The 27647-nt window shown below is 50.2% G+C and overlaps 2 protein-coding genes across 2 annotated transcripts in view; one reads left to right on the top strand and one right to left on the bottom strand.

Moving 5' to 3' along the window:
- The window catches only part of LOC144170543 (uncharacterized), a 31143-nt gene extending 28858 nt beyond the window's left edge, over nt 1-2285 (top strand). The window contains exon 2 of the mRNA XM_077700398.1: nt 712-2285. Within this exon, the coding sequence (XP_077556524.1) occupies nt 769-2145 (1377 nt within the window). The 5' untranslated portion in view covers nt 712-768 and the 3' untranslated portion in view covers nt 2146-2285. The remainder of the gene's footprint in view (nt 1-711) is intronic.
- The window catches only part of LOC144170544 (uncharacterized), a 236044-nt gene that overhangs the window by 187153 nt on the left and 21244 nt on the right, over nt 1-27647 (bottom strand). The window lies entirely within an intron of this gene.

Here is a 27647-nt window from a genome sequence, read left to right as displayed (position 1 = left end):
TATTCTGTGCGCGCGTGTCTGTGCTTGTGAGATGGCGTCATGAGATCATCCACTGCAGACGAAAAGAATGATCTTATGACGCCATGTCACAAGCACAGACATGCACGCACAGACTAATAAAAGTAAAACGAGATCAAAGATTCGTGAGCCTTATTTCGGAAAGCGGTGTAACCTGGCACAGCAGACGACAGACGATCTGCGACCAGATGACTGGTATTGACAGCAACGAACCGCGGGAATACTTTGCTATGATTCGTACGAGCTCTTACGTATGACCATCATAATCTATCGGCAAATGAGGTTTTCGGATCGCCTGATCCCTCATTTGGCTCCTTCCTACCGTGAATCGCCATCGCGCGTTTCGTTTCGAATATCCCAGGTGGCGCCTTCGTTCCACGATCAGCTTGCACGTTCAAATGGACTGCCTTTTTCCCATAGGCGGAAATCGTCTTTATTTATTTTCATAATAGACAGGTCAGTACCATGGTTGTTCCCAGTGTAAAAAAAAATATACCACAAAATTCGACCTTCGTGTGAAGTTTGAGCGCGAACGGACTAACGGTTCGCTGAGGAAAAGTTTTTAAAGTGTTCCATTTAACGCTGTTCATGATTCTTTATCAATGTATATGATTCTCCTTGTATATGATTCTTGCCTTCCGAAAATATTTTTCACGAAGGGCACCCCTATCTCTCCCTCTCTGCTCTTTGCAGGCCTGTCCCATGCATCGTGTGGTTGTCGAGAACTGAAGGATCCAAACCAGCAGAAGCATGAAGCGCTGCCAGACGTTCTGCATGCGCGTAAGCATGCTCATCGCGCTCGTGGCAGTGCTCTTGGGCGCCATGTGCCTCATCATGCTGCGCTTCCCCGAGAAGGACGTGCACATGGCTTCCACCGACATGCGGCTCGTCGAGGCCGTCTCCAACGTATGGTGCGGGGGCCAGGAGTTTGTGTCGGCGCACCCGTTCAGCGTGTACCGCGTGAACGACCTGCCGTCGGCCGTTCCCGCGAACCACATCCACCACACAATCGACCTGTCAGCCAGCGTTCCGTCAGGAAAGTTTCACTACCTGCGTTACTACCTGCTTCCAGGCTCGAACGTGACAGCCGACGTGATGGCCGACGGGCCCGGAGGAACGGTCCACGCAGTCCGGGGCGAGGAGGAGCTGCAGAGGTGCATCCGCATGCTGCAAGAGCAGGGCGACGACGACGAAGAGGGCAGCTCGGAGGAAGACGATGCCGACACACCCCGCCGGCTGCCGGCATTCTACCGCTGGGCTATCAAGTCCAAGCGCGTGCACCCGTCGGAAGCCCTGGACGCGTCCCGCCTTAGTTTCAGAGCCACCGCGGCGGACCTGTATTACGTGCTTCTAGTGAACGAGAACCGCTCCTCGTCATCGGTGGTCAACTTCGGCATCCGCGTCGACCTCAACCGCACCGTGTTCGGCGTGAGTCCCCAGGATGTCGTGTGCCTGGAGCAGACGCACTGCGTGTACCACGTCCACTTCGGCGCCGAAGACAGGCTTATCCTCCACGTTCCAAGGGAAAGGGACGCCGGCAACGCCGTTTTTACCATCACCACCTCGTGTCGGCCCCGCGTCTTTTTCTACGCGCTTCTGTTCATCCTCATCCCAATCTTGTTCCTGGTGTTCCTGGGCGCCGTCATACGAGCCTTTAGCTACCTGGCCAATACCTCCGCGGAAGACGGCAAGTACCTCCGGTTTCGTCTGTTCGGCGAGGATGAGCGGACACGCAGGCGACGCAGGAGGCTCGAGGAGTTCGTGGCCACCGCTCCGCAAGGCACGGAGGTCCAGGAGTGCGTCGCCACTGGAGTCGCGGTGACCACAGACCCCGCGGCTGAGCATTTCCTCGTATACCACGTCCCGGGCTTGGACCCGCCACCTCGGACTCCCCCGCCCTGCTACGCATCGCTGCGTCCGTGTCCAGAGGAGACGCCGATGGAGGACCAGTCTCTGCTCGGCGAAGTCGTTCCTCCCGCTGCGACGCCCGTTCAACCGCCGCGCTACTCTGACGTACTCCGGCAAGAGAGTGCTGCACAGCTTCCCGCGCCTTTAGAACCGACCACCGCATCCCAGAGGACTGCTGCTGATGGTGGTTCCGGAGCAACAGCTGTTTCTCGCGCATAGCTGACTGCACCAGCTTGTGTCCGCACACTTCCTAGTGCACAGAAGTCAATCAACTAGCTAAAGGTCCTCGTCAACAGCGTGCCATCACACGACCGGCATTCTTGACAATTCACATCTTAGCTTCACGAGTGACAGTTCTTCCTAAGCAGTGGCGTGTTTGACAGAGCGCAAGAATTTAAATGACGTTTACGGCGTGCCCTCCCCTAATGCTGATGCTGGGCAAACTGACTGATCAACACACTTGGCTGCAGAGACACTGTCGTGAAGCCCACGTGCCTGACCAAGCAGTGTGTTATTGTATGAACCTGACGCAACTTATGCGACGGCCAGTGACAATTCGGTAGAGGCTGCGTTCTTGAAGCCAGACCTGCGGGCTGAAAGCATTGCTCTCAGTGAAAGCCTTTTTATTTTCAGTTCACGTAGGTTTTACGGCATTGATTTCAGTTTCATTAATTGTGAGGCAACGGTATACTCGTTCAGTACAGTTATGAGAGCCGCATGCTTTGTAAGCTTCGCGCAAACTGCCTTTGTGTTCGTCACCTTCTCTTGCGCACTCTGTTGCTTGAAACACCATAGTCCCTTTTAAATTGATACGGTGCCCAATGAATCCCAAAGAAGGGCAACACTAAAAAATAGTGCACAGCCCTTCACTTTTTCCAGAATATTTTGTTTTGCTTCCTATGCTACATGTCCTGTGATAAAGCAGGGCAGGTTAATTGTGCTTGCAGATATGAAAAGTTGTGTCTAATCCAGGTAGAAATGTTCATTCACTTCCTTCAGACGTTTGCACTAATCTTCCGTAAGGAGAAAAGTGCGGCAAGTTTCTGTACATAGAACTCTACAAAATTTTATAGAATTTAAACGAATGTACCATCTGCTCGTCACGCCTCCTCCAGTTGGAAATACCGATGCTTGCCTTCATTTGGACTCACACACTCTAAGTCCATATACGGATGGACAGCTTTTAACAGCTCAAGGTTGCTCTCCGCAGTTGTTAACAGCATCTACTGAGCTCTAGTTTTCCCAGACGGACGGTACATTCCGTTCTAGTGACACTTCCTAAAGAGGCCCAAGGAGGCTGAAAGGCCCACAGCAAATATATTCAGTGAAGGTACTTTACAGCCACATGCTGTCTAAATAAGGTGGCCCAAAGGAGTGATGTGCATGTTTTCCGGCCACTTGAAGCTGCCACGCATGCGTCAATTCATATCAAAATGCGGAAAATGATCAAGATGCCATTACTGGGTAAGTATCATATCGGTTTAACTTGCTTGAGATGTAGTTACGGCGACGCAGTTACGGCTGTAGTGCCAGAAGTACGATTGGTCGACAATTTGCCGTGGTGCACTTGGTCTACAGGAGCCTTAGACGAGGAGAATTGTTCCTAGAACATATATCTTACGAAAAGTGTTATAAGCTCATTAGTAACATGCGTTTGTGGAATTGTGGCTGATTGAGTACATGGGATGTCAAACTTTCTCTCGATTCCCCCGGTATGGAAACTGTGTTTAATATTTTGAGCTCTCACCGCAGCGCTACGACTCTAACACCTTCGTTGCTCGGAAGACCATATGCACAGCATTTATGATGACGCCACGGGCGCATCCTGCAAGGGTGCCGGCCCAATTTCTCGGCCCGCATGCTCCTTGGGCTAGATGAGAGCCACGCTCATTGCCGTAGAATGGTGTGCGCCCATGAAAAAACGATATCCAAATGCTTCACAGCGATGGGCAAGTCTTCTTTTCCGGAGATTAAACAAACATAAAAAAACTGCTTGTGTTTTCACGTTCACTTCCTGATGATTGGTTTGCTGCGCCATGCAGTGTGTCACTTAACTTTTCTTTTTTTTTTTTTAACATCGGATGCAATTATTTCAGTTCATGGCTACTTGACGGAAACCCAAAACAAGCCTAACGTTGTCCACGGCTAGCGGACGAGCACGTTTGTATACTGTCTATATGCAAATCAAACGCGGGCACAGATACCTTTATCTGAACACACAACACTGAAGGTGTTCGTTCCTCTAAGTGAAATAGTCCCGTGATGTGTGAGTAATGCGGTGAGCGCCCTTTTTTTGTTACTTGTTCGTCGAAAAATATAATTTCAAATATTGGTGTTCTATTTTTGCGTCTACATTTCCTTTTCCCGAGCGTGCATGCTGGTGCTGCTGAAAGGAAACGAACTGCAAAATTCAAGGAGAAAATGAAGGAAAGTAGGGACTAATTTGCATTCAGAAGTAATGGTAAGGCGTGGAAAGTATATAAATATATGGCTGTATTCATGCACACGCCATTGTGCACGCACACGGCACCGAACAACGCGTGATTTTTTCATCGCAGCAATCTTTTTTTGTTGAAAGGGGGCCTTGAAATAGTATTCTGATTTCGACATTAGGTTACCGGACGTGGCGGACTCTGGGAATGCCACAAAGAAGACCTAGCTTGCAAACATTAAACTGAAGCCCATCCTTCCTGTGAGTCAAACGAACATTGAAATAATTTGAGAAAAGAATTGTTCCTGGGGCTACGAAGTGAAACTAATCGGAAAAATAGCGACAGTGACGTCCCTTTCTCCGCACCGCGCTCACTGATGACGATGCACCATTGCCGTCCGCAGACGCCGAGGTTGAAAGCTGCGAACGAAAGCATAGCAAAACACGGGGATCTATGAGCGCCAGTGATCTATGACAGAAGGCAGAAACAATATTACTGATCGGTTTCGCTTTCAAGGAGGCCACGGAAGTGGTCCATTTTCTCCTGTAGCGCCTGCAGCATACTTTTTGTGCTGCTTATTTCACCACGAGGATGCGTAGTGTGCGGATGACAGTTGCGTGCTGAGTGAGGCTGGGCCTCCGTTTTGTGATCGAAATATGCCTTCCAGCGTCATCAATAAAATTTTAAATACTATTTTCGTTACAAACGAAACACTCACAATGCAGAAGTGGCCGCATCACCGTGCGGTTGCCATGCCTTAAAAGCACGTTAAAATTGTTAATGAGGTTAAAATTTGTGCCAAAGAAACGAAGTAAACACATAGATTGTAAAAATTGTACGTATGTTAAAAACTAAGAAAAAATTTTTGGGCAAGAAAAAAGCAGTGACCACACAATATGTCTCAGTAAACTACGTCAGCAACGATTTGAGCCCATTTCATTCATTACTTAAGGCCCGAACGTGACGGGGACTAAACGCTATTCGGCTTGCCAGCAGCACGCGGACGTACACCCAAGAGCAGAAGTTTACGGACCACGAAGGCAGTAATTTTGAGTTATTTCCCTGGCGCACAGCAGCCCGGAGTACTATGTGCGGTAGTTTTCATTAGTTCAGTACTTATAAGACATCTCGCATGCATTCCACAATTTGTCAGGCTCCTATAGGAAAAGAAAGAACCTAAAATTGTCATTTCCCTGGTCCGTAAACATTTGATCGTGGCTGTACATATGAACGCACGTGATGCCGGCTCCGTGAGGAGATGCGGAACTACTTCAACGAACAAGACGCAGTGCCGGGGCAGATGGCATCGGCGCATGTTCGCAAGAATTAAACTGAACGTTCACCCGCATTTGCAGCGTTCTCTCCCCAGGTCGAGAATTTCCTTCTGGCGTCGTATCTGCCACACACAGTTTACCCGATTCATTTAGATGCACGCTGAGATGCCGGGCACGAGGTACGTGGACGCGGCAGAGTATGAAGGCAAGCAGCCCACCATAAGCCAGAATAAACCGGCTGCGCGGACACCAGACGTCCTGCAGTGGAATTGCCGGTCACTCAAGTCCTGCGCTGCCGAGCTTGGAGCACTTTTCAGACACGTAGGGCAACCGGTGGCCCTTCTACTACAGGAGACAAGAGGTACTAATCCATGCATCCAGGGATACGAAGGGCATTTTCAACCTACCATTGTGCACACACAGACAAACAAGAAGAAGCAAGGTCAGCAGCCAGACGAGGTAGTCGAAGCACAGGCGGCAATCTTCATTCGTAGAGATGTTCCGCACGTCAAACTCGACACTGGGAAGTACTGCAACAGAATACAAGAGGTGGTTGCCGTGCGATGTGAGCTCGGCGGTCGCCAGACCATCCTGGTGTCTGCCTACCTACGTCCCGAGAGCAGCTGCTACAGAAAGGGCAATTCGGAGACTGCAAATTTCGCTTGGTTACGCGAACTCCGACATCGGTACCCCAAAGACCGATTGCTGGCCGGGGGGGACTTCAACGCTCGACACAAGAGCTGGGGATACGACAAAGAATCACAGAGGGGGCGCCGACTTTACGAAGAGGCCGAAGCGGCAGGACTTACCTTGGCCAACGACACAGACTACCCTACTCGTCATGCACTTCACTCCAGGCAGCGCGACACTATACCAGATCTGACTTGGACAACGTCCAGGCTTGTAAAGGACTGGAGGTGCGGTCCCGACGGAATGGGTAGCGACCATTATCCGATCTGGATTGAACTTGAAGTAAGAGCCACAGGGCGGAAAAAACGGATGACCGCAGCTGTCGACTGGGACAGGTTTCGATCCGGCTTTGACGCTTACGACGAAAACGTCCCGTTTCTTCAGAAGCTTTCCAGAGCTGCCCGGGAAGCCACTAGAGAGATTGAAGTGGATGAACACCTTCCTACACCCGACAAGCACCTTCTCAACCTGTGGGACACCCGTAGCCAGCTGCATCGAGTTTACCTTGATAGGGGGAAACGGCATGTCGACCTTGTCAAGGTGCGCAATAAGACCGCACAAGCGCGCCGTTACGCCAAAATGCTCTCTCGGGAGCGATGGCACAACCACTGCGCCTCGTTCAATGAACGGACTGGCGGGCGGAAGCTCTGGCAAACTTACAAGGCCATGTCAGGCAACCGCAAGACTGGAAACACCGTCAAAAACGTCAGGCTGGCGACCGGCGACTCGGCGTCCGACTTCGAAAAAAAGGCAGCAGAGACGCTCTTCCCGCAGCCATCAGTGCCACCAGACCCCAGAATTTATCAACGCACAGCACCTACTTCCGACAAAGATGTTGAGTCGCCTTTCACAATGCAAGAATTAGTGATGGCTCTCGAATCCGTCAACGCCAAGAGCGCACCAGGAAAGGATGGCATCACCTGGCAGATGCTGCGCAACCTTAACGAACACGGGAAAATGCAGCTACTTGAAGAAATTAACAAGGTTTGGTTGTCAGGCGAAATTCCCGCTGAATGGAAGCACTCCGTGGTGAGCCCCATTCCCAAACCAGGGAAGCCAGCCGTCAGCATCAGTAACTTGAGGCCCATTTCGCTTACCTCAACACTCAGCAAGCTCTTGGAGCGGATGGTTCTCACCCGGCTTAACTACCACCTTGAAGAGGCACAGAAAGAACCCTACTTCGACCCGGGCCAGACAGGATTCCGTCCAGGCCTCTGCACACAAGACAGCATTTTCTTGCTCCGCCGTTGTCTTCAAAAGCGGAGAGGAAGAAAAAGGGTTCCTGGCATACTGGTAGCCGTCGACCTGCGGAAGGCGTTCGATACCGTAGCGCACGAGGCAGTAATCTCCGCACTCGAAGACACGAAGCCAGGAGCCCGCATCCTCAACATCGTCAGGTCATTCCTGGAGGGACGCACCTTTGAGATTCGGAGTGACATTAGGAACCCTAGGATTTACAGCAGCAGCATTGGCGTTCCCCAGGGGGCCATACTGTCGCCCACGCTATTTAACCTGGTGATGCGAGGGCTAGCTACACGCCTGCGGCAAATTCATGGTGTGCGCCTCACCATGTACGCCGACGATGTGACGCTGTGGACGGAGCCTGGTGACCCTCTCAGAACAACAGAAGACGCAGCCAACGCTATACAAGACGCCCTCAATACTTTAGCCGACTACTTGAAGACTACGGGAATGGAAGTGTCTCCGGAAAAAACAAAATACATTCTCCTGGGCGGCTCCACGGTTGAAAACGAAAAGGTCAAGCTCTGCCTCGCCGGCCAGACACTCGAGAGAGCTCCAGACCGGCACATCAAGATTCTTGGCATCCCGATACATGAAAGCGGAGGTGCGGCAACGTGGCTACGGCAGCTAGAGCCTAAGTGGAAACAGCTTCTGCATCTTGTAAGACGCATAGCCCACAAATCCGGAGGAGCCAGCACACGCACAGCTCGTACCCTCACAATGGCAATACTAACGTCCAAAGCTTGCTACGGAGCTGTGTGTTTTGACCTGACAAAATCGCAATACGACAAGCTGGAAATACTACACCGGGAGTGTCTTCGGGTGATAACGGGCCTGCCCCGCCATGCCCGGGTCGAGGAGCTGCACCGCTACTCTCGCATCCCGCCGCTCAGAGACATCATCGCAGAACGCAAGGCAGGACACGATCGCCGCCGTCTCTACACGCCAGCGGGCCAGTCGCTCCTAGAGCTGGACGGGGAACAGCTGGGTGAAGAGATAGAAGTGCTCCGCGCGATCGCTCCCTGGGACGACGTCCAGGTTCGTGTCACGAAGCCAGTCACGCGCCGACGCACGAAAGGGGATCACACGGCCCAACGAACCGCCCTTGCTGAGAGGGCTGACTTCCAGGACAACGCCATCTTCACGGACGCCGCCTGGGACCCAGACACCTTCCGGGGAGCGGTCGCTGCCGTCCGAGGACAGCAGCGGGATGCGCAGGCGTTTCAATACTGCCAAGAGCAACCTGTGAGGTCACTTGAACTGCAGGCCATCCTTTATGCACTAGAGAAGTTGACTGAATGTGCAAGGACCAGCCCACTTTCTGTGCGAGGACAAACCTTCACAATTTTTACCGACTCTTTGGACGCCCTCAAAAATCTGACGAAGACACCTAGAGCCGGCACTTTGGCGCACAACGTGAAAGTCGCTTGCGCAACCCTTCACGAGCTCTACGGCGTGATGGTGCGGGTGGACTGGGTCCCGGGGCATGCGGGCGGCATCGGAAACGGCGCCGCCCATGACGCGGCGAGCGAGCTGTTACGTTTCCGCTCGTCCCCCCTTGACACAGTCCCTCAGGCTTCGCTGCTCTTTGACCCGGACGAGGAACGCGAGCGGATGAAGATGCAAGCCAAACGAGAACTGAGGGCGAAGGTGCCGCACAATCCCCACCCACTTCCCAAAGGGCTTCCGCGCGGTGCGGAAGTGCTAATACACAAGGCTAGGACAGGTGCTGCCCTTACGGAAGATGTTCTGGTCAAGTGGCGAGCACACACTGCATCCAAAAGAGCTCGTGGCGGTGACCCACAAGTGGACATCACCGATCAGAACGAGGAGGGCGACCAGGCAGCCACTGCGACGTGCTGCACGTGCAGTACCGGTGCCTCTCCAACGTTAAGGCACCTACTGTGGGACTGCCCCGGCCTTTCGCCGCTGAGGAACAGGCACAAGGGCGCCGGCGTTACATCATTGGAAGAATGGACAACCCCGCCCCCTCACTTGGACGCCGCGAGCACGATCCTTTCTTTGTGGGAGTTCGTGCGAGCGGCAGACCTGACCGGACGACTCTGACGGCCGCCCCACTCCCTTTCCCTTCTCCCCTCTTCCCCAACTAGGCTACCAAGCCCCCCGTATCGTTAATAAAGTTTCATTCATGAAGGCAAGAAGACGTACGCGGCGGTGGTCATCGACGCCAAGACCGGCTCAACAGTCACCGCGGCAAGTGTCCGGGCACGTGAGGCGAGATGTGCCGAAGAGGTGGCTATAGCCTTAGCCATCGCGGACCCACACACCAGGACCATTCTGTGCGACTCTAAAGGGGCCGTGCGGAACTTCGCCAGAGGGAGAGTGTGTAGTAGAGCAGTGAGGTTGCTCGCCTCGCTGGACTTCGCGAACAGGCACGTGACAGTGAAGTGGTTCCCCGCCCACGCGGGGAACGAAGTGTCAGAACAATAATTGAACCACAATGAGACGGCGAACTCTACCGCGCGAGTGTTAACTGGCCGCGCGGCTGGAGCGAACCCGTCTGCAGAACTGTGGGGGGGAAACCAAAGACAGGATGGGGACATATAAGGAAATCACGACATACTATAGGATGAGAAGAAGAGAAATGGCGCCGTCGCACCCCGGCCTGGCCAGGGAGCAAGCGGTGGTACTAAGACAATTGCAGACGGGTTCCTTACTGACCCCGGTCCTCATGAAGCATGTGTGCCCCGAGCAATACGAGGACGATACGTGCAAAGTGTGCCGCAGTGCGCGGGCTACGATGGCTCACATCCTGTGGGACTGCTCGGCAAGACCTACAGAAGCGTCAATGGAGACAAAGATCCCGCCGTGGTACCTGACCGCGGCGCGGAGCAGTGACAGGGACGTACAATTACAGGCCGTCCAGCAGATCCTGGCGGCACTTGAACAGCATCGCCTGAGCGAAAGCCGAGAGGGCCCGGCCGCCCAGCGCGGGCAGGCCGGAGGACCTCGACGCTAGTAGCGAGGGAGCTGCCTAGTAAAGAGCCCAGCCGGAAAGACGTAGGGCCGCGTCACGGCACTTCGGTAACGGAGGCCGCCTGCAGGCGATTTTAATAAAGTCTTCACTCACTCACTCTCGCAAATTGCGCTGTGACATAGCTGCTGCACGTGAAGGTCAGCCTTCCTCGAAGCCCAGTTTTCGTCTAACAGGCCAAGGTATACCTTCTTGACTAACTTGACCATAATGCTCTGCCCGGCGGCTTTACCCGTCTGGACCTGGCACAGTAATACCGTAGTTGCTTTCCAGTGCCAAGGCAAGATCAAGGTAATACACTTGCCGAGGCACCAGAAGGCTCCCCTGTTATCATACTGCGATGAGCAAGTACACGTAGGTTGCATGGATAAACTGTGGACCTGCCCAGGTTTAATCCTGCTGTTGAGAGCCAATACGACGCCGCCACTCAACCATCTTGGTAAATATCATGGTTTTGGACAATGATATTGCCTTGTCTGGTCTGTGTGCGAAAGTCGCACAACTGAGGGAAATCTGAGAGAACCGCTGTACCTGTAAATTCAAAAAAAAAAAAAATGCCAGCTTCTGGAAAATGTCAATGCCCTAGCTGTTTACAAGTCCCAATTAAGCAAAGCCTGCGAAGCCAGCTGCTTCCAAAGTACGAGCCTGAGCATACGCATTGCAAAGAAGGCATTGTTCCCCCCTTTTCCTGGAAAAGCCATCAACATCGAGAAGTATGATACTTCGGCAACTGAGCTTGCACAGCTGGCAAATTCCTCGCTACAGAAGCCAGAATTTGGTTCGAGGACAGCGTCCATAAATCGCGTCACCGAAAAAACAGTCAATTTGCCGGTGTATACACCGGCAAATTGACTTTTTTACGTTTCAGCCGCGACGTGCCCGCTTGTTGTCTTCCTAACCTTTTCATCTCTCTGTGCGTTCGCGTTTGTTGGCGAAGATGCACTCTAAAGCATCTGAAAAGATAAGCCAGCAATAAGAATTCATTACATTCTTGTGACATACATAAATATAACAAATAAGAACATTAAAAAATAAAAAGCTTGGCATAAAAAATGTGCAATACACAATTGCGATGACAGCGCTGCTGGGCGCAAACATCGGGACTACGAATGGCAAGCACGCGCAGAGTACAGTGAGAACGAAAAAGGAAAAGAAAATTCGTCGGGCCACTTATGTGTGCTTAAGTGCTTACGTGCTTTGAATGCGAAAGCATCATTGCTTCCCTGGAGTGCTATGGAGCCATCAGAGGTGCGCACTCGTTTAGTGTTTTATTGGAAACGACAGTCTTGCTCTTCCTTTCCAAATTTCTTTATTCCTCCTTTTCTTACTTCCGTTCTCGCTTCCTTTCGTCCTTCCTTCCTTTTTTTTTTCGCGGTCTGTGACTCGATTCGATTGGCAGGCCAGAAATCAAGCGAAAGAATGCTCTGCTGCCGTGGCTCAGATATGCCCACACCATTCAGCACAGCAAAAACCTCAGGCATATTTGACGCAGAACGCAAGTACATAACGAAGAGTTATGTGCCCCCTCCCCCACTGCCTTACAGAACGATCAGGAGTTAGCGCAGGAGCTTAGGTACGCATTGATGATGATGTTTGTGGTGGCGGCGTCCGAAGTGAGGGGTTTGCCGAGACGCCAGTGGCTGTTATTGTGTGCTTAAACAGCGCTGGCCATCGAAACTGAACGTATAAAATTTCCTGTTCTTCGCCTAAAAAATGTTTGTTTTGTTTGGCCAAGCAGGTGCTCATTACTCTTCAAGAAATAGCCCGTCATGGCTAAATTTGGTAACGCGTGACAATTGTTGACATTTGCGTTGCAACATCATTTTAATTAATTGCTACAGTTGCAGCTTTCGCCGTAGATCGAGCCGCCAATCGATGGCCCGACGCGTTCTCCTGCAGCTGTTAATGCGACGACGCTAGTCTTGGTTTGAGCTGGAGGGAAGCGGGACACAAGTGGTCGTGAATGGCAGCCTTAGATGCTTTTGAAGCCAATGAAAAGGCTGGCGTCCTGCTTGGACCGAAAAAAATTAGCAGTGGCTTATAGCTCGGCTAGTTCGGCTATGCCGGATATACGTAGCGTGAGCTGAAGTTCAGCTGCTTATTCTTAGCTTTCCTGGCTGTCTAGGATTAGCTTGATTATCACGCTTACTGCTGCTTCAATGACACACACATGGTATACGCATTATGTGACACATGTATATTTATCAATATCGGCTCCGGCGCAGCGTCACCAATCGCCCCGGAGCTAAGCTGGTTCCACAGGCGCACGCCGGTGCTGCCGCGACGCACGAGCCATCGGTTCCACACGGGCCACCCCTCGCATGATCATCAAGTGGACAAAGCCGCCACGTGCGGAACGGAGGTCGGCGAAGACGCTGGGCGCGTGGAGTGCGTGAGAGACGCCGGGCAGCGAGCAACGTTCTGTGTGCCGTGTGACGTCACTGCTCCTCGCGCATGCGCAGCTCGGCTCTCCAGGAGCCACGCGAAACTGCTCAACCTCGGCCAGTGTATCTCACGGTACAAAAGGTGAAGTGCACTGGGCCCCAGAGCTCCTGGCACCAGTCGCCGGGCGCTGTTGCCGAAACTGAAGCTGGTCCCATAGATGCAATTAATAATTGGTAGCACGTCAGCCAGTCCTAATCCATGCCGTATAACTTAGATGCTACCAGGGACTTGTAGGAGGACAAAAAAGAACAGAAAGACTGTTTAATGTCAGCGCTTCTTTAAACTGATAATTGATTGGTTTAACCTCGAAATGACGCCAGGAATGGTGCGCTGCGGGCACGTTAGCCAGTATTCACGAGTGCGCGGTAGTCTGTGGGCTAGCAGCGACTCATAAGAGAAAAAAAAAAAGCAAATTCACGCATCTCCACGAAGTGAATCCTGACGAGTGGGCGATGCGTTGGGGATCGTTTTTACCGTATATCACCCGTGAGAGAGCTTACTGCTGCTAAAACGATTTCCAATCCAATACAATTCAATTCAATCCAATCCAATCCAATCCAATCCATTTCAATCCAATCTGATTCAAACCAATGCTCCTCGCGCATGCGCAGAACGGCTCTTCAGGAGCTCGCTCTCCCCCCCCCCCCCCCCCCTTTCTCTCTATAACCTTTTGTGAACCTTTTATTTTGTTCTTGTTAACCTTTTGCAAACCTTTTGTTAACAGATGTTTCGGACAAGCCTCGGCCTTAAGGTGCTTCGCCCCTAAAACAAATTAACTAATTAACTAGCCCTCTGTCGAAACGACGACGATGGGGAACGCCGAGGTCCCCAAAATCAAGTCCAACACCAAACGAACCAACCCAGAACCGAGCACCTGTTGCCTATCGGAACGGTTTGCTGCACTGCGATTGTCCTCTCTAGAGCTTTACTGCATGATACGAGCATTCTATGGCTTTCCCTCACGCTCAACCACCATCGTCATTAGACGGAGGGGTTAACTTTCTGTCTAATTTAGCAGGTCCATGTACCCGTCTCCAAATCCAAACTGCTACGACCATGCCGGAATGACGCTAATATAAAAAATCTACAGAAATTCAGAGAAATGTCAACTAATGCGTCGCATTCTTATTCTGCTTGTCTAGGGTGTGAGTTATTTACAGCCAAATATGGCTACGAGTAGCGAAAGACGCTGAATTATTTTATTCTTTTCGTCAATGACGTAAATTTATACCATTTATGTCTTCACTTCACTAATTGTGTTCTTTTTTCCTAAGATACAAAGCGTACTGAAGAGTTGGTCCATGTACGCTATTTTTATTCGTATTTAATTTCAACGTTATTTTGCCGACTTTTTTAGTTTAGTCTTCGATTTTTCTGAGATGATGTACAAGATGCATATTTTTAATTTTATCAGATCATTTTAGCACAAAGTTTACTGTTCCTGTTTTTCTATAATTTCTGGTTCTTTAAAATTCTGTGTGACAAATTATCTCCATTTAGGATATTATAACGATTAAAGGTGCCGCTTCCACAAAATCTGCATTTTTGCGGAAATGCACGGCGTTACACTGCCCTGGCTATGAGGATAGTCAGCCGGCAAGGAATGCTAAGCATTAAAAAGTGCTTAATAACGCGACGGTGGCTTCATAATGCGAGGTACCCGGGTTCGATTTCGGCTACAAAAGCCTTTTCATTTTTGTTCACTTCAACCACGGTCATCATCATCAGAGAAAGTTGGCTTTTCTGCAGTCGGACTGCAGACATCAGTGAAAGGCTCAAAGCTTCGCTTTAAAACAAAGAACCCTCATTTGGTGTCAGTACTTCTTTAACCCAATAAATTCATCGGCAAACAAAAACTAAAATGAAAGAAGCCTGAGTAGAAAATAAAAAAATAGAGCTACTATATGACATTGCGACATGGACCGTACGTAGTTTGGAGAGAACACTAGTTGAGTAAAAATATCATGTGCCCATTGTGCCTTTGGCTGAAAAGGGGGTCTCATTTTGCCATTGCACAATAAAAATTTCAATGATGGGTTGGAAGAAAGAAAGCACAATCACCAAATTAGCGTAGTCCATAGTAAACATCAGTGGACCTCAAATTTCTTCTAACCAGGCTCTCAACAATATGTCACGACGATTTGTACCATCGTTCTATTGTATTTGGAAACAATGACCAACGAAAGACTCTGCGGGCGAGCTGCAAAAGGCCCAACAGGGACGTCATGGTTTAGGCACGCGTTGGGCACGTGTGGTAGATGGACGTGAAAACATGCATCTAACGTGCCTGCTTGACAATAATCGCGAAATTGTCCTTTAAACAAACAAACAAAAAAATGCGGGGGATGTAGACCTTTATAAGAATGTGGAGGCGAAATCGTATAGTTGTACCTTCTGTTGAGCTGCCCTTGAACTTTCTGCTGAACTCTGCGCCTCCCTGAGCAAAACCCGTCCTCCCTTTCGTGCGGCACGAGTCATGCGGACTCCTGCCCGCTCCGATCTTCCGGGCAATGACACAGCCCATGCCAGCGCTCTCACCAACCGGGCCCGAGGGGAGGAGCACAGTCCAACGCCGATTGAGACCTAGCAGGAAATAACTTAATATTATGAGGACTTTTTCCCCGCCCAACACACTTTGTTTAACATGCAGGAACACACATTACGATGAACTAAAACTAACACGTTCCCAAACGAGGACGCGGGATCGATTCCAGGCCGCGGCGGGCGCTTTTCTGATGGAGGCGAAAGCAAAAACGCCCGTGTGTACGAGATTTCGGCGCACGTTAAAGATCCCCAGGTGGTCAAAATTAATCCGGAACCCTCTACTACGGCGCGCCTCATCGCCTGCGTTGCGTCGGCGCGTTAAACCCTACAATCAATCAAAATCAAACCCCTTACGACGATCATCGGTTCCCTACACGATACTCCTCGAAGTGTACGTTCTGCGGCAATTTGGTGGACACTATCACATCGTCTGGGAGTGCGACCGAAACCTAGACCTTCGCTCCAATCCCAACCTTTTCCGTGAGCACTGGGAGCGCGTAATATCCAGCCCAAGCCTCGATGACCAGACAATCTTAGTTGACCGAGCAACAGCGCCAACTTCACCCATGAACTTCCGGACTGGGATGGTGGTGGTAAAACACTTATTACAATTAAAAGAGGTTCGCGCTTGAAATCGGGAGAAGGCCTTAGTCCGGGGCCCTTGCGGCGGCTGCGGTCCGGCGTGCCCGGTTCACCAACTGTCGCTGGTCCGGGGTCCGAACTGCACAGCGCGGCCTCCCACTGCTCAAGGGTGGGGGCGCAAATAATGGGGGCTGCTGCGTGTGTTTGGTCAAGCCCACGTAGTGTAATATAGTGTTGTTCACTGCAGTGTGGGCATGTTGGTGGATATACAGTGGGGTGTATGATGTGCAGAAACTTGCAGTGTTGTACGGAACGGCGTTCCTGGAACTAGTTCCTTTTGGAAGGAATGGAGGAACGCCACCGTTCCTTTCAGAGTGTGTGGAACTGTAACGGTAACTTGTTACGTTTACAAAGGAACGGCAGGGGGAACGTCGTTCCTCCTGTAAACGTTCCATCGCTAAGGTTTGACTGTTTTTGTGCCAATTAAGTTTTTGGCTGAAGCTGAACAAATATCCACAGGCCAATACTGTGTTTCTCTTCCTATAAGATGCACAATTTGCCCGCCCTTACGCGGAATGTCCTTCCTCGAAAGTCAAAGGCAGAAGAATAACCACGCAGCGGGCCGCAGGCTGCCGGGCAGGCTGCGCAGAGTGCGCATGGCCATGTCGCTACGTCGGCTTCAGATGCGCATGACACGGCTATATGCTTCGGTGCCCCTTTTATTCGTCATCTCCCGCGACCTCTCCTCTTGTACATAAAAGTGGAAAGTGAGAGCGGAAAAGGAGAAGACGTGACCGCACCGTGTCCATCGCACGCGTACAGGCAGCCGAGCCAGCAGAAGGGGCTACGAGACTTCTCTGCTGGGTCGCCAGCGTTGAGCTCACCGTGTGTGAAAACAAGGCGTCAAGTTCTCAGCCTCGGATTCTTGAAATATTGCCACTGCCGCCCAAAGCGAGGCGAGAGCTACCTGATCTCATGCGCATCAGCAACCAACCCCTGGAGCTGCAAGCCGAATCTGACCTCCGACGTTCTATCGTCCCACGGCACGGACATGGCGCTCGAACTCGCCGCCGTAAACTTTCTCACGCACAGAGCGGACTTAGGTTTCGTGATGTGCCAGGTTTGCTTTGACGATTGCTTTTCAAATTTTGCTGGGAGTTATTGTGCCAGCCTTCCTTAGCATCATAGCAGTGCGACGACTGTGGTCTATTGTTACGGACCGGTTTAGAGGGTTTCGGCCGGGCACCGATGTCGAGCCGAGTCGCGGTAGTGTCGCTGGTGGGTGCTGACGTGCGCAGAGTACCTCCGTCCCGCCGACGAAAAGCCAGAGGTCAAACTTAAGAACTGTTTAATGCATGGTTAAGTGAATAGCATAAAGTTACAAGAGACAAGGCTGCGACAAAAAGGCGAACATGAATTCTCAATGCGGCAGAGTAACACTCTGACGCTCTTTTGTTGATGCACTGGCTCCGACGCTCGCGCGTGCGAAGATTTAAGGAGCAAACCACAACGGTCAAAGTTATGCGCACGGCACGTACCACAGAGTGTTTTAACGGCCGTCAAACAAAATATACACAAAACAACCACTCTCCGTGGAGAGCGCGGGTGGCATGCAAGCATACGCGTATGAGCACACGCGAAGGTGGTCTCCTGAGCCTGAGGAACTGAACCAACTTATCCTCAAGTACAACACGGTAGTACCTTCAAGGGCTTCGGTGAAACGGCTCTTCAACATTTCTAGTAAGTGCGGACGAAAAAAAAACGAGTTCGTCTTTCCTACACTAACAGCGAGATACAACTCTTTCTGAGTTCAAACAAAGGACTCTTTTAAGTTGCGAAAATGCGTTCTGGACTTTTTTTCCGAACTCATACTGTAATATTGAATCAGCATTCATTAAATGCGTACGTATTGTTCCTTTCGATGCGGTTACTTGTGCAAGACATATATGCTCGTGCATGTGAGTAAATTTCGATTGGCACATCTGAAACGCAGTAACCTGACTCCGCATTTGCATTTGAAAACCCAAGAGGAAAGCGCCGTATGTGTTACATTTGTTATAGAGGAGGAGGAGATAGCCTTTATTACATTAGGAAGACGCTAGGTCAAGTGGGGGAAGTGGGAGTAGAGGGTGGGATATTCGAGGCTTGGGACATCTTGAAAATAAACCGTTCAAGTTGAAGCTGGTTGGTTCCTTACGAAGGCGGAAGAGGCCACGTGGGGTGAGGAGAGCAGGCTCACGGCTCTAAACTGCTCGCGCTAGACCGCTTTCTAGAGAGTAGTGCGCAATTAAAGTCAGCGTGGAGGGTTCCAGTGTTCGAGGGTCGATGTATGAGGAGGAGGCATTTGGAGGAGGCTTGAAGTTTCTGTAACGCGTAAATTTTAGACAGTGCCAAATTAGGTGCTGGAGATTGGCGGGTGTGAGGGAGGCGCAGAAGGGACATCGAGGCGGCAGAGATGGGGTGTACCATTTACGGAATGTCTCTGGGGTTAAGCTAGCATTTGCAAAATATTTGTTCATAAAAATTTCGGCTGATCTTGGGAGCGGGGGTAGAGCAGATAAAAAGCCGGTTGGAGTGAGGGTCTTGAGGCGGTCTTTTTTGTCTTTTTTGTACCGTAGAATCTGTATGGCTGGCGGTAATGAGAAGAGCGCCACACTGCACTTGAGCATGTCTGGAATGTTGTAACGGCGAAATTCGTCTAATAACTGCCGCTACGGTAGCATGATGATCGCAGTGAAGAAGTCGAGACGTCGAAGAAAGGTTTAAGGTTAACTTGTTTACTTTACTGATGGCATTTACTGAACTTTATCACATACAGATTTGAAGGAGTACACTTATTACATGAAATGAGAAAAACATTCAAGACAACAGGAGTACTTAGCGGGACATGGCTGACTGGTTCGCGATCTCCCGGCGGAAGGGCACGACGATGGGCGGCAGAGTAGGATCGAGGAGGATCTCCAACCTCTTCCTTTTCCCACCGGGCACAAAATAAAGTTGTTCTCTCTCTCTCTCTCTCTCTCTTCTGGAGTGAGTCCTGGTGCAGGCCGCCCCCTGCCCCCTGCTCTCCCCCGTGAACCCGGCCGAGAGGGTTTATATTCGCTTCACGCGGACTCGTGGGAAACAAGCGCGTTCTGGCCCCACTTTCTGTAGCCAATCGGGGAGACGCTTGTAAGCACCAATCAGCCATGTTCCCGCAAAGTGAGAAGAACCATTCACACACAGACACAAGGTTTGACACGAAAACGCGCGCTTGGAGAATTACGGACGTAAAGAAAGTAGTTAAGGCAAAACACCCTAAAGTAAACAGTGGAAAAGACAGAAAGGTATTTTGAACTACACCCAGGACCCGGAGCCCGAAAGCGACCAGCGCACACGCCACGTGTGCGTGGCCGCGCCGAAACCCAAGCTGGGACGATGGTCCCCCTAAACAGCCGCGTCCTCCGGTCGGTCAGTGCGCACGCCGCATGCCTTTCTTGGAAAAAACAGTGCGCGGTGACCGAAGAAGGATGCTACAAAACAGAAGAAGCAAACAGAACGGAGGCTTCGCGACAATATGTCCGATGCTCTCCGAAAAAGTTCGTCCAGGAGCGTTTCGTTGGATTCTTTTTATCTCCAGATAATCTGTTGCCGCTGCTGTTCATATTCGTATAATATACGTAGTCCGATGTGAGTGTTAGATTGCTCACGTTATTTCGCCTCAGGATTATCCGAGGCTATACTTTAATATAAAAAATCAAATCTAACGGCAATGTAACGACACGTTACAATATTCGAAGTGTAACTGGAACGTGCTCCTTTCGCAATATAGAAACTTGTAACGGGAACTCGTTTCGAAATTGGGAAGGAACGAGGAACGAGCTTTCGTTCCTGTTTTAGAGGAGCGTGTGCAACACTGGCAGGAAGATAAGGTAGGGCATAGCCTCCTATATAACCGACTGTGCCTGCTCTATCGCCCCGAAACCCATTGCAGCAGCCCGTTCACTGTGGAGGCGCCAAGTTCCCAGGTTTTTTGATGGCCATGCCGATGTGAACTGCTGTTTCAGGCGGAGGTGAACTGAAACGCACATCGTGCGTCGTCTGCTACACGAAGCCGTCTTCCAGCTACAAAAGCTCGCAAAACGGCGATCTTGAACTTCATGAGCCAGTATTAAAGACCGAAGCTTTATGCGTGGCGTCGCAGAACTACAAAACTGCGTTCAGTGTACAGTTTCCGCCTGCACGCTCGCCCTTTTGGATTCGCTACGGCAGTTTCCTAACAAAATGCATACATGACCTCATGGTTGTCTCTGCGATAAGAGCTAACTTTTCTCCCGCTGATAAGTGAAAAGTTGATAAGTTGATAAGTGAAAAATAATGATTCTTGATTGGGTGTTTAGTGATAATTGAGTCATACTAATTAAGTTTTGTTTCAAGAAGTTCAAACAGTTCCGCTCCTCTTTTTTACTTACGAATGCATTAAGTCTTGTTCCGCGGCTAATATTTAGGGTCCTCGAAAGGGTACGCGCGCCCACCGCCCTCCATCTCTTCCCTATTTTTCCGTCGCCGCTGCTCCACGAAATGTTGCCATCGCGCATGTAGTAGATTTATTGACGACGCGGTAATCGGCAATGCCTGGCTGCTGCGCGAAGAATGACGACTTCAAGCTTTAGCATAAGGCGATGCTCAGTATTTGAGAGCCCCTATATACGCTTAGGATAAACATTCAGCATGCACTTAGCTTGTTTCTCTCGCTACTTCTCCCCGGTACATTCATTCTTCCCTCACAAATCACATACCGAATAACCGTTCAATTCCCAGTGGGTCACAAACCTACTCGTAAACTCACCCGTAACATTTATGGCTGAATCGAGGGAAACGCAGAAAAAGATATTTTGCGTTAAATTATTTACGAACAAACAAGGCAGCCCGAGAAAGACCATCTCCTTTATAATTACACGCTAAGTTCTAGCGTCACCCTAGCTAGATGGTTTTCTTTCTGGCCCCGTTTTTGTTCAAACAGGAGTTGCCCGTTAGTGCTAAAGCTAGAGTCGCCTTTATACTACACGTATTTTTTGTTTGCAAAGGGCCTTGACAACTTTTTTTAAACCACTCATTGTTGCCAGGTGTCTAGACAAATGGTGACCGTACCCTCGCCAACACATGAGAACCTGGGATTAGGGCGCCACCAGAGAGAACGGCGGAATTTCTGGCACTGAGCAGGGTAGGGGTACGTGTTTGCTTGTAGTTGCCGCCAGGCTACAGGAGGCTTCCTAGTCCGGAACATCAGATGTGCATCCCAACACCGCACCAGAAGTTCCGGACAGTAAGCCACCCCCGATACATTTTAACTGCAGAGCTGTTTAAGCATTTAGAAAGCTGCGTTGCTCAGCTCGGACCCGGAAGATCAGCGACAGCTGGTACGACGGGCCACGAGTGCAGCCAGAGCTACAGGGGCCCTGGAATAGGGGCACCTCCCTTCCTCAAGCAAACGACCCTCTTACCTAACCAGCGTAAAATAAAGTTATTCCTCCTCCTCCCCCGCCGTCGAACGTTACCAGAAAACTCAGCCCAGTTGAGCGCGCTTGAGCGTGCGCCTCGTGAGGGCCCGGCGAAGCGCCCGGCATTGGGCAGCTCACGTGCGCTCTTGCCTGGGGAGGTGCCCGTTTGAACCCATTCCCATTTCACCCTTCCCGCTTGTTCCCTCCCGTTTCAACCCGGCGCAAAACGCCCTTTCCGTTTCGCCCTTTCCCACATGGCCCGTTCCCGTTTAAACCCGTTCCCATTTGTTCCTTCCCATTTCAACCCGGGGCGAAAGAACCTTCCCGTTTCGTATTTTCCTATTTAGCCCGTTCCCCGAATAACGTACCCAGTTTATGAAACGTTATAAACGTTTTCATATTGTTTTTCATTTATTTCCGTTTGTTCAGAGCCGCTGCGATAGCATGCTCAGTACATCCACAGTCCTTGACTGCTTTTCAAACCTTGGCTTCACTTTTTGAATCTAGAGACGACGACATTTGGTTACAATTTGTCATACCAATTAACAAATCTTTTAAATGAACAAAGCCTAACAAACGAATTAACAATTAACAAATTAATAAACAAATGTTTTAATAATAAACACATAATTAACAATCAAAGAAATCTTTTAAATTAACAAACCAAAAAAAAAAGAGAAAATCAAAAAGCCCAGAAAAGCGCCACGGAAGCACAAATAAAAAATCGCAAAAACACCCTTACTTTGAAGGAAACCGTATTTGGCGGTCTAACACCTTTAATCGTTATAATAGCGCAAGTGTACATCGATGTCGAAAAGAAACAGATGAAAACTAAAAAATAAAAAGATGTATAAAAATAAAGTAACCCTATGTATCTGGATACATATGCCACATCTGGCTATAAAAAATCGCAGTCAAGAGAAGCGGCGAAAATTATAAACTTAGCTTTGCGTTTTATTGATTCTGTTTATTCCAGTCACTCTAGCGTACTCGATTTGCGTAATAGGGCAAACCTTCAGAAACTTAAGCAGCGCAGGGTCGTTTCTAGCCTAAATTTTCTTTACTACAGAAACTTAAAATTGTCGCGGGAATACTACCTCCAAGGGCCTTTCAGACGTTCAGCGAGAAGGCATAGTAAGACTATTAGGCAGCCAATCAGCTGAATTGCTATTCGAAAGTTCTCTTTGTTTCCTCGTGCAATTTCTTACTGGAATAAGTTAACTGAACGAACAGTGAACTCGGTATCGTTAGAAGAACTTTCCCCACGTAATGTCAATATGTGGTCTGGTTGAATCATCGTATTTTAAAATTGGAATACATTACGAATGCATATCCTTGTTCGCACCCCTTTGCGTCTATTACATATTTATGTCTTTTACTTATTTGTGTGGGGCGTTTTTAAACTACGCCAACCAATACTGATGTGTTTTTATGTTCACTCCTGCATGAGCCCGACCAGGTATCGGGCTCATGCAGGAGTAAAATAAATCGGTAAGTAACGGTAAATAAATAAAAATATCTGCCCATTACTCACATAGGAAAGTCAGTAGTAGTTAATTCTCTGATTTCTGCACATGTTTTTGCCTTTTTAAAGTCTCTCCTACGGAGATCTTTGATCTATAGATCTCTCGAACCCGAAGACAAAGCTGCGCTCCAAACAATGAGCATAAGAGCGGCTGATAAATAAATTTCACCCGCACGTACGAACACCAACTGCAGAAAAATCCAATGCGTGCATTACTCAAGATATTGGGTATCTGTATAGTACACTTTCGCCGCTACAAATTTTGTGTCAAGAGGGCAGTATCGGACTAAGGCATTCGGAAACTTTTATCGGCCAGAAATATCGGTCGATTCCGGAAAATTTGGTGCATACTAGTTTTCAGTGCATGACCCGTTGCTTGTAAGCACATTTTGGGGAAAAGTTTCGAAGACGGTAACGCATCTTTTCAGAGATTCAGATGGGTTGCAACAATGCGGGTTCAAATGAGAAGGGCGCTTTGGGAGCGGGCTGTAACAGGAAGGGCGTTTTGGGAACGGGCTGAAACAGGAAGCGCCCAAACGGGAAGGTCGTTTCGGGAACGGGCGCACACGGGACGGGTCAAGCGGGAAGGGCGTTTCGGGAATGGGTTCAAACGGGAAGGGGTCAAACAGGAATGGGTTCTTTCGGGCTACACCCCTTGCCTGCATGTGGGGAGCACAGACGAAGAGTTCGCGATACAGACGCCGAGCTCGCGAAGCCGGTTGCCGCGGGTTCTAACGTGTGCTAACGCGGTCCACTTTTGAGTAGTAGTAGTAGTGCCACTTTATTTTACACTGGGTTCAGGGTAGGGGGGTGGCGGAGGCCCAAAGGGCCCCCGCGACGTCCAGGGCTCTGTCCGTGACGGCTTCTTGCGTTGCGAGGTCAGATGTGAAAGGCTGAGGACAAAACGATCCGGGCTTGCCAGTCATCAATAACTTTCAGCGGCAAGTTCAGAAATCCGTGTGAGGTACAACAGCTGGGTCTCCAACAAGAAAGAGGGGCCGCCAGCTCTGCTGTTTCTCCAGCCTGGCACCACTAGTGCAAACTGCGCCAAACAAGGTAAGTTGGCCGTTGCAGGACAAATACCAACAAAATGCGATCGATCGTGAGCGCGTGCCCCGCGGCGACCGCCGAGCGTCCCCAGCACGCGCAGTGGCTTATGTTAAAGAAGAAAAAAAAACTGGCAAAGATTTTGAGGAGCGAGAAAATGCCCAGCGCTCGTGAGCGCATGCCTCACGGCGGCCACCGAGTCCCGGGCTCGCGTAGTGGCTGTAGCAAAAAAAAAAAAAAAAAAAAAAAAAAAAAAAAAAACCCTAGAGTTGTCGTCCAGCGCTACCGCGCATGTAAAAACACTCCTGCTGCCGCGCATGTAAAAACACTCCTGCTCTAATGCTAGAGATGAAAAGACACCCTGCTTGCAGAGGTCACTGTGGCCGCCGCATTCTCTACAAGTTATTACGGATTATTGGAGACATGGCTACGGGTGTGCCAATCCTTCCGGAGACGACTTGCAGATCCCGCAAACGCTGCCTCTAGTCTATGACGAAGGGCTGGTGGAAGTCTACAATGCTGAGAATGACTTTGCATCCAGCACTCGCCGCGAAGAAGACGACGCCCCTTCGGTGCATATGACGACGATTACTGGCACCGCAAGTATGCAAATAAACAATGATACTGAACTAGGTGTGCGTTCGGCAATGCTCACCTACAACCACTCCGCCATTCAAATCTTGCGCGTGAGTGCAAGCTTCCCTGAATTTTGTAGCGTGAGCTATACCGGCTGAGGTTGAGCAGTCTCGCGTGGCTCCTGGAGAGCCGTGCTGCGCATGCGCGAGGAGCAGTGACGTCTCACGGCACACAGCTGGCGCGCCTGAGCCGCCGCGGCCGCGCCTGGATTGGATTGGATTAGATTGGGTTGGGTTGGAAATCGTTTTAGCAGGAATAAGCATGATAATCAGCCAACCCTATGCAACCAGGAAACCTAAGAATAACCAGCTGAACCTTAGCTCACGCTACGTATATCCTGGCATAGCCCAGCTAAGCCACTGCTATTTTTTTTCTCAATAGAGTCTATCTATCTATCTATCTCTCTCTCTCTCTCTCTCTATACATATATATATATATATATATATATATATATATATATATATATATATATATATATATATATATATATATACATATATATATATATATATATATATATATATATATATATATATATATATATATATATATATATATATATATATGCGTGCTGGGGACGCTCGGCGGTCGCCGCGGGGCACGCGCTCACGATCGATCGCATTTTGTTGGTATTCGGTGTTTCCGCGCGTGTCTATGTGCCCGCCAACCTGTCGTGTTTAAATATACACATGACATGCTTTATACACCAACTGTCTTTGATCACATCTGCGTTAAGCAGTATTATCGAGTTAAAATTTCTTTGGATTGCCCTTTGGTGTTCGGGAAAATAGGATTCCCAGCTAAGCCACTGCTATTTTTTTTCTCAATATAGTCTCTCTCTCTCTCTATATATATATATATCGGACCAGACCCCTACCCTCTGAAGCTCGTTCCGCCCGCTCGCCATCGCCAGGAGCCCCCTACCTCTCAGCGCGTCTCGTAATGTACGTACGGCAGCGTTCTACACCCCTACGTATACGACGCAGCCGTTTTCCTTTCCCGGCGTGCTCTGCATCTCCCCTTTTCGGAGCCCTCCTCCGACTCTCATCCCTCACTGCTGTTTCCCTTTCCTGGCGCGCGTTCCCTGGTTCACATCCTCGGCCCGCGCAACTTCAACTCTTTTTAGACGATTCTGTGTACCTCACGATTTTTTTTTACTCCACAGCGTGTTCCAAGAAGCATAAAGATCTAAGGCTTTCGCCTCAAATAGCTCAACCATAAAAGGCTCTCTTTAAACTACACAGTAAGCGCGAGCGTATTCAGCAGGAGGAGGAGGAGGAAAAAAGCGAAAGGAAAGGCCGAGAGGTTATCAGCAGGATGTTAGATATGCACCCTCGATGATGATTTGCGTAATCAGAATCGTCGTCACCATCCGTATCATCACTACAACCACAATAACCCAACCGGAAGCTTTAGCCCCGGGCTCCGAAACTTGCTTATTCGTAGTTAAACATGAGTGCGTTAGGTAACTCTAAAACGCCCCATCAATGTAGTCAAGGTCTTAGGACTGCCTTAGTCATAGATGCTGTAGTAAACCGAGGCTTCCGAAGCCTTTGTCTACATGCCTTCCCTTGTTATGTGAAAGAAACGCCCATCTAATACCCCGCGATGCCCCGCGGAGCGTTAATGGCGCAAGACAGCTGTCTAGAAGTCGGGCCAAGCATCCGGCTTGCCCCACCCGGCTCTTTCTGTTACCACGACCACTCGTTATTTACCCCGCAATTTTTAGCATGCGGCATAAAACTATTCTTCCGTGCAAATCCAGCGCCCGTGACAACAGCGCCACATTCAGTGATCTAAGCAGAGAAATGTTGAAAAGGGGCAGCGGTACCTTGCGAAATTTTCAGGTTCAGAAGGGGGGGGGGGGGGGGGGGTGCACTGCATCGGCTTATAAACAAAAGAACCGCCAGCGTAATTACTTTTCGGTCGCAAATGATGCGCTAATAAGGCTTTTGCGAATTCGACGTCGGCTCCCACCACAATGGCCAGTGATATCGCAATGATGTTGGGCATCGAAATAAAAATGAGCAACACAATCTAACGTTTTCAGTTTTGTATTGATTTCTTTATAATAACTGTTTACCTCCTTATTGCGCTCTCCCTGTCTCTTTTTTCTAGGGACGCGGGGAGAGCGGCTTCTCCAGAATTGAACCCAGCATTGATATTCCCCTCTGATGCTCAACCAAGGCTCTATGAGTGCCCAACGAGCACGCAGCAGAGCTCAAGTAGATAAACGGGCGCTCGGTAGCGATTCTGACGGACGACGTCCGCTCTGTCCAGGCCGAGGTCACGGCGCCGGAGGCGCCCGGATACAGCGGCTCTTGCGGGCAGCAAAAACTGAGGCGCTGCCAAGATGACGCTGCCCCCGCTCTTGCCGAGGGGCTATCAGCGGGCGCTCGACAGCTATCGGACGCAGTGGCCGGATGGTAAGAAGGGGCGGGGGCCGAGTGGAGAAATCAGCGGGCGGCGATGCCAAAATGAAAACAGGACCGCAGGAGTTGCCGCGACAGCGCCGCTGACAGATAACAATGAGGCGCTTGCGTAAGGGCGGTTGCTGCTCGGCGCACGCGACGGAGCCGAGTAGCGCCTCGAGCGCCGCCGGCGAGCTTGGCCGACAGCCGGTGATGCAGCTGCCGCTTGCAAACTGAAAGCATACTAGTTTCAAGGAAGAAATCTGCCCCGCGCCGCTGGCAGCGAGGAAGCCGCGCGCGTCAATGCAAGCGCCGCCGCGAAGAGGCGAGCGGACCTGCCTCGTCGTCGATGCTACCTGGAGACATCGACCGCGTCGTGTCCCCGGCCAGACCACGTGCTTCGAAGAGACATCCGATC

The sequence above is a fragment of the Haemaphysalis longicornis genome, unplaced genomic scaffold (assembly GCF_048455015.1).
Source record: "Haemaphysalis longicornis isolate Haplotype H1 unplaced genomic scaffold, Haemaphysalis longicornis Haplotype H1 scaffold_2, whole genome shotgun sequence".
NCBI lineage: Eukaryota > Metazoa > Arthropoda > Arachnida > Ixodida > Ixodidae > Haemaphysalis > Haemaphysalis longicornis.
The sequence above is the reverse complement of the archived record's forward strand: the minus strand, read 5'-3'. Positions and strand labels throughout refer to the sequence as shown.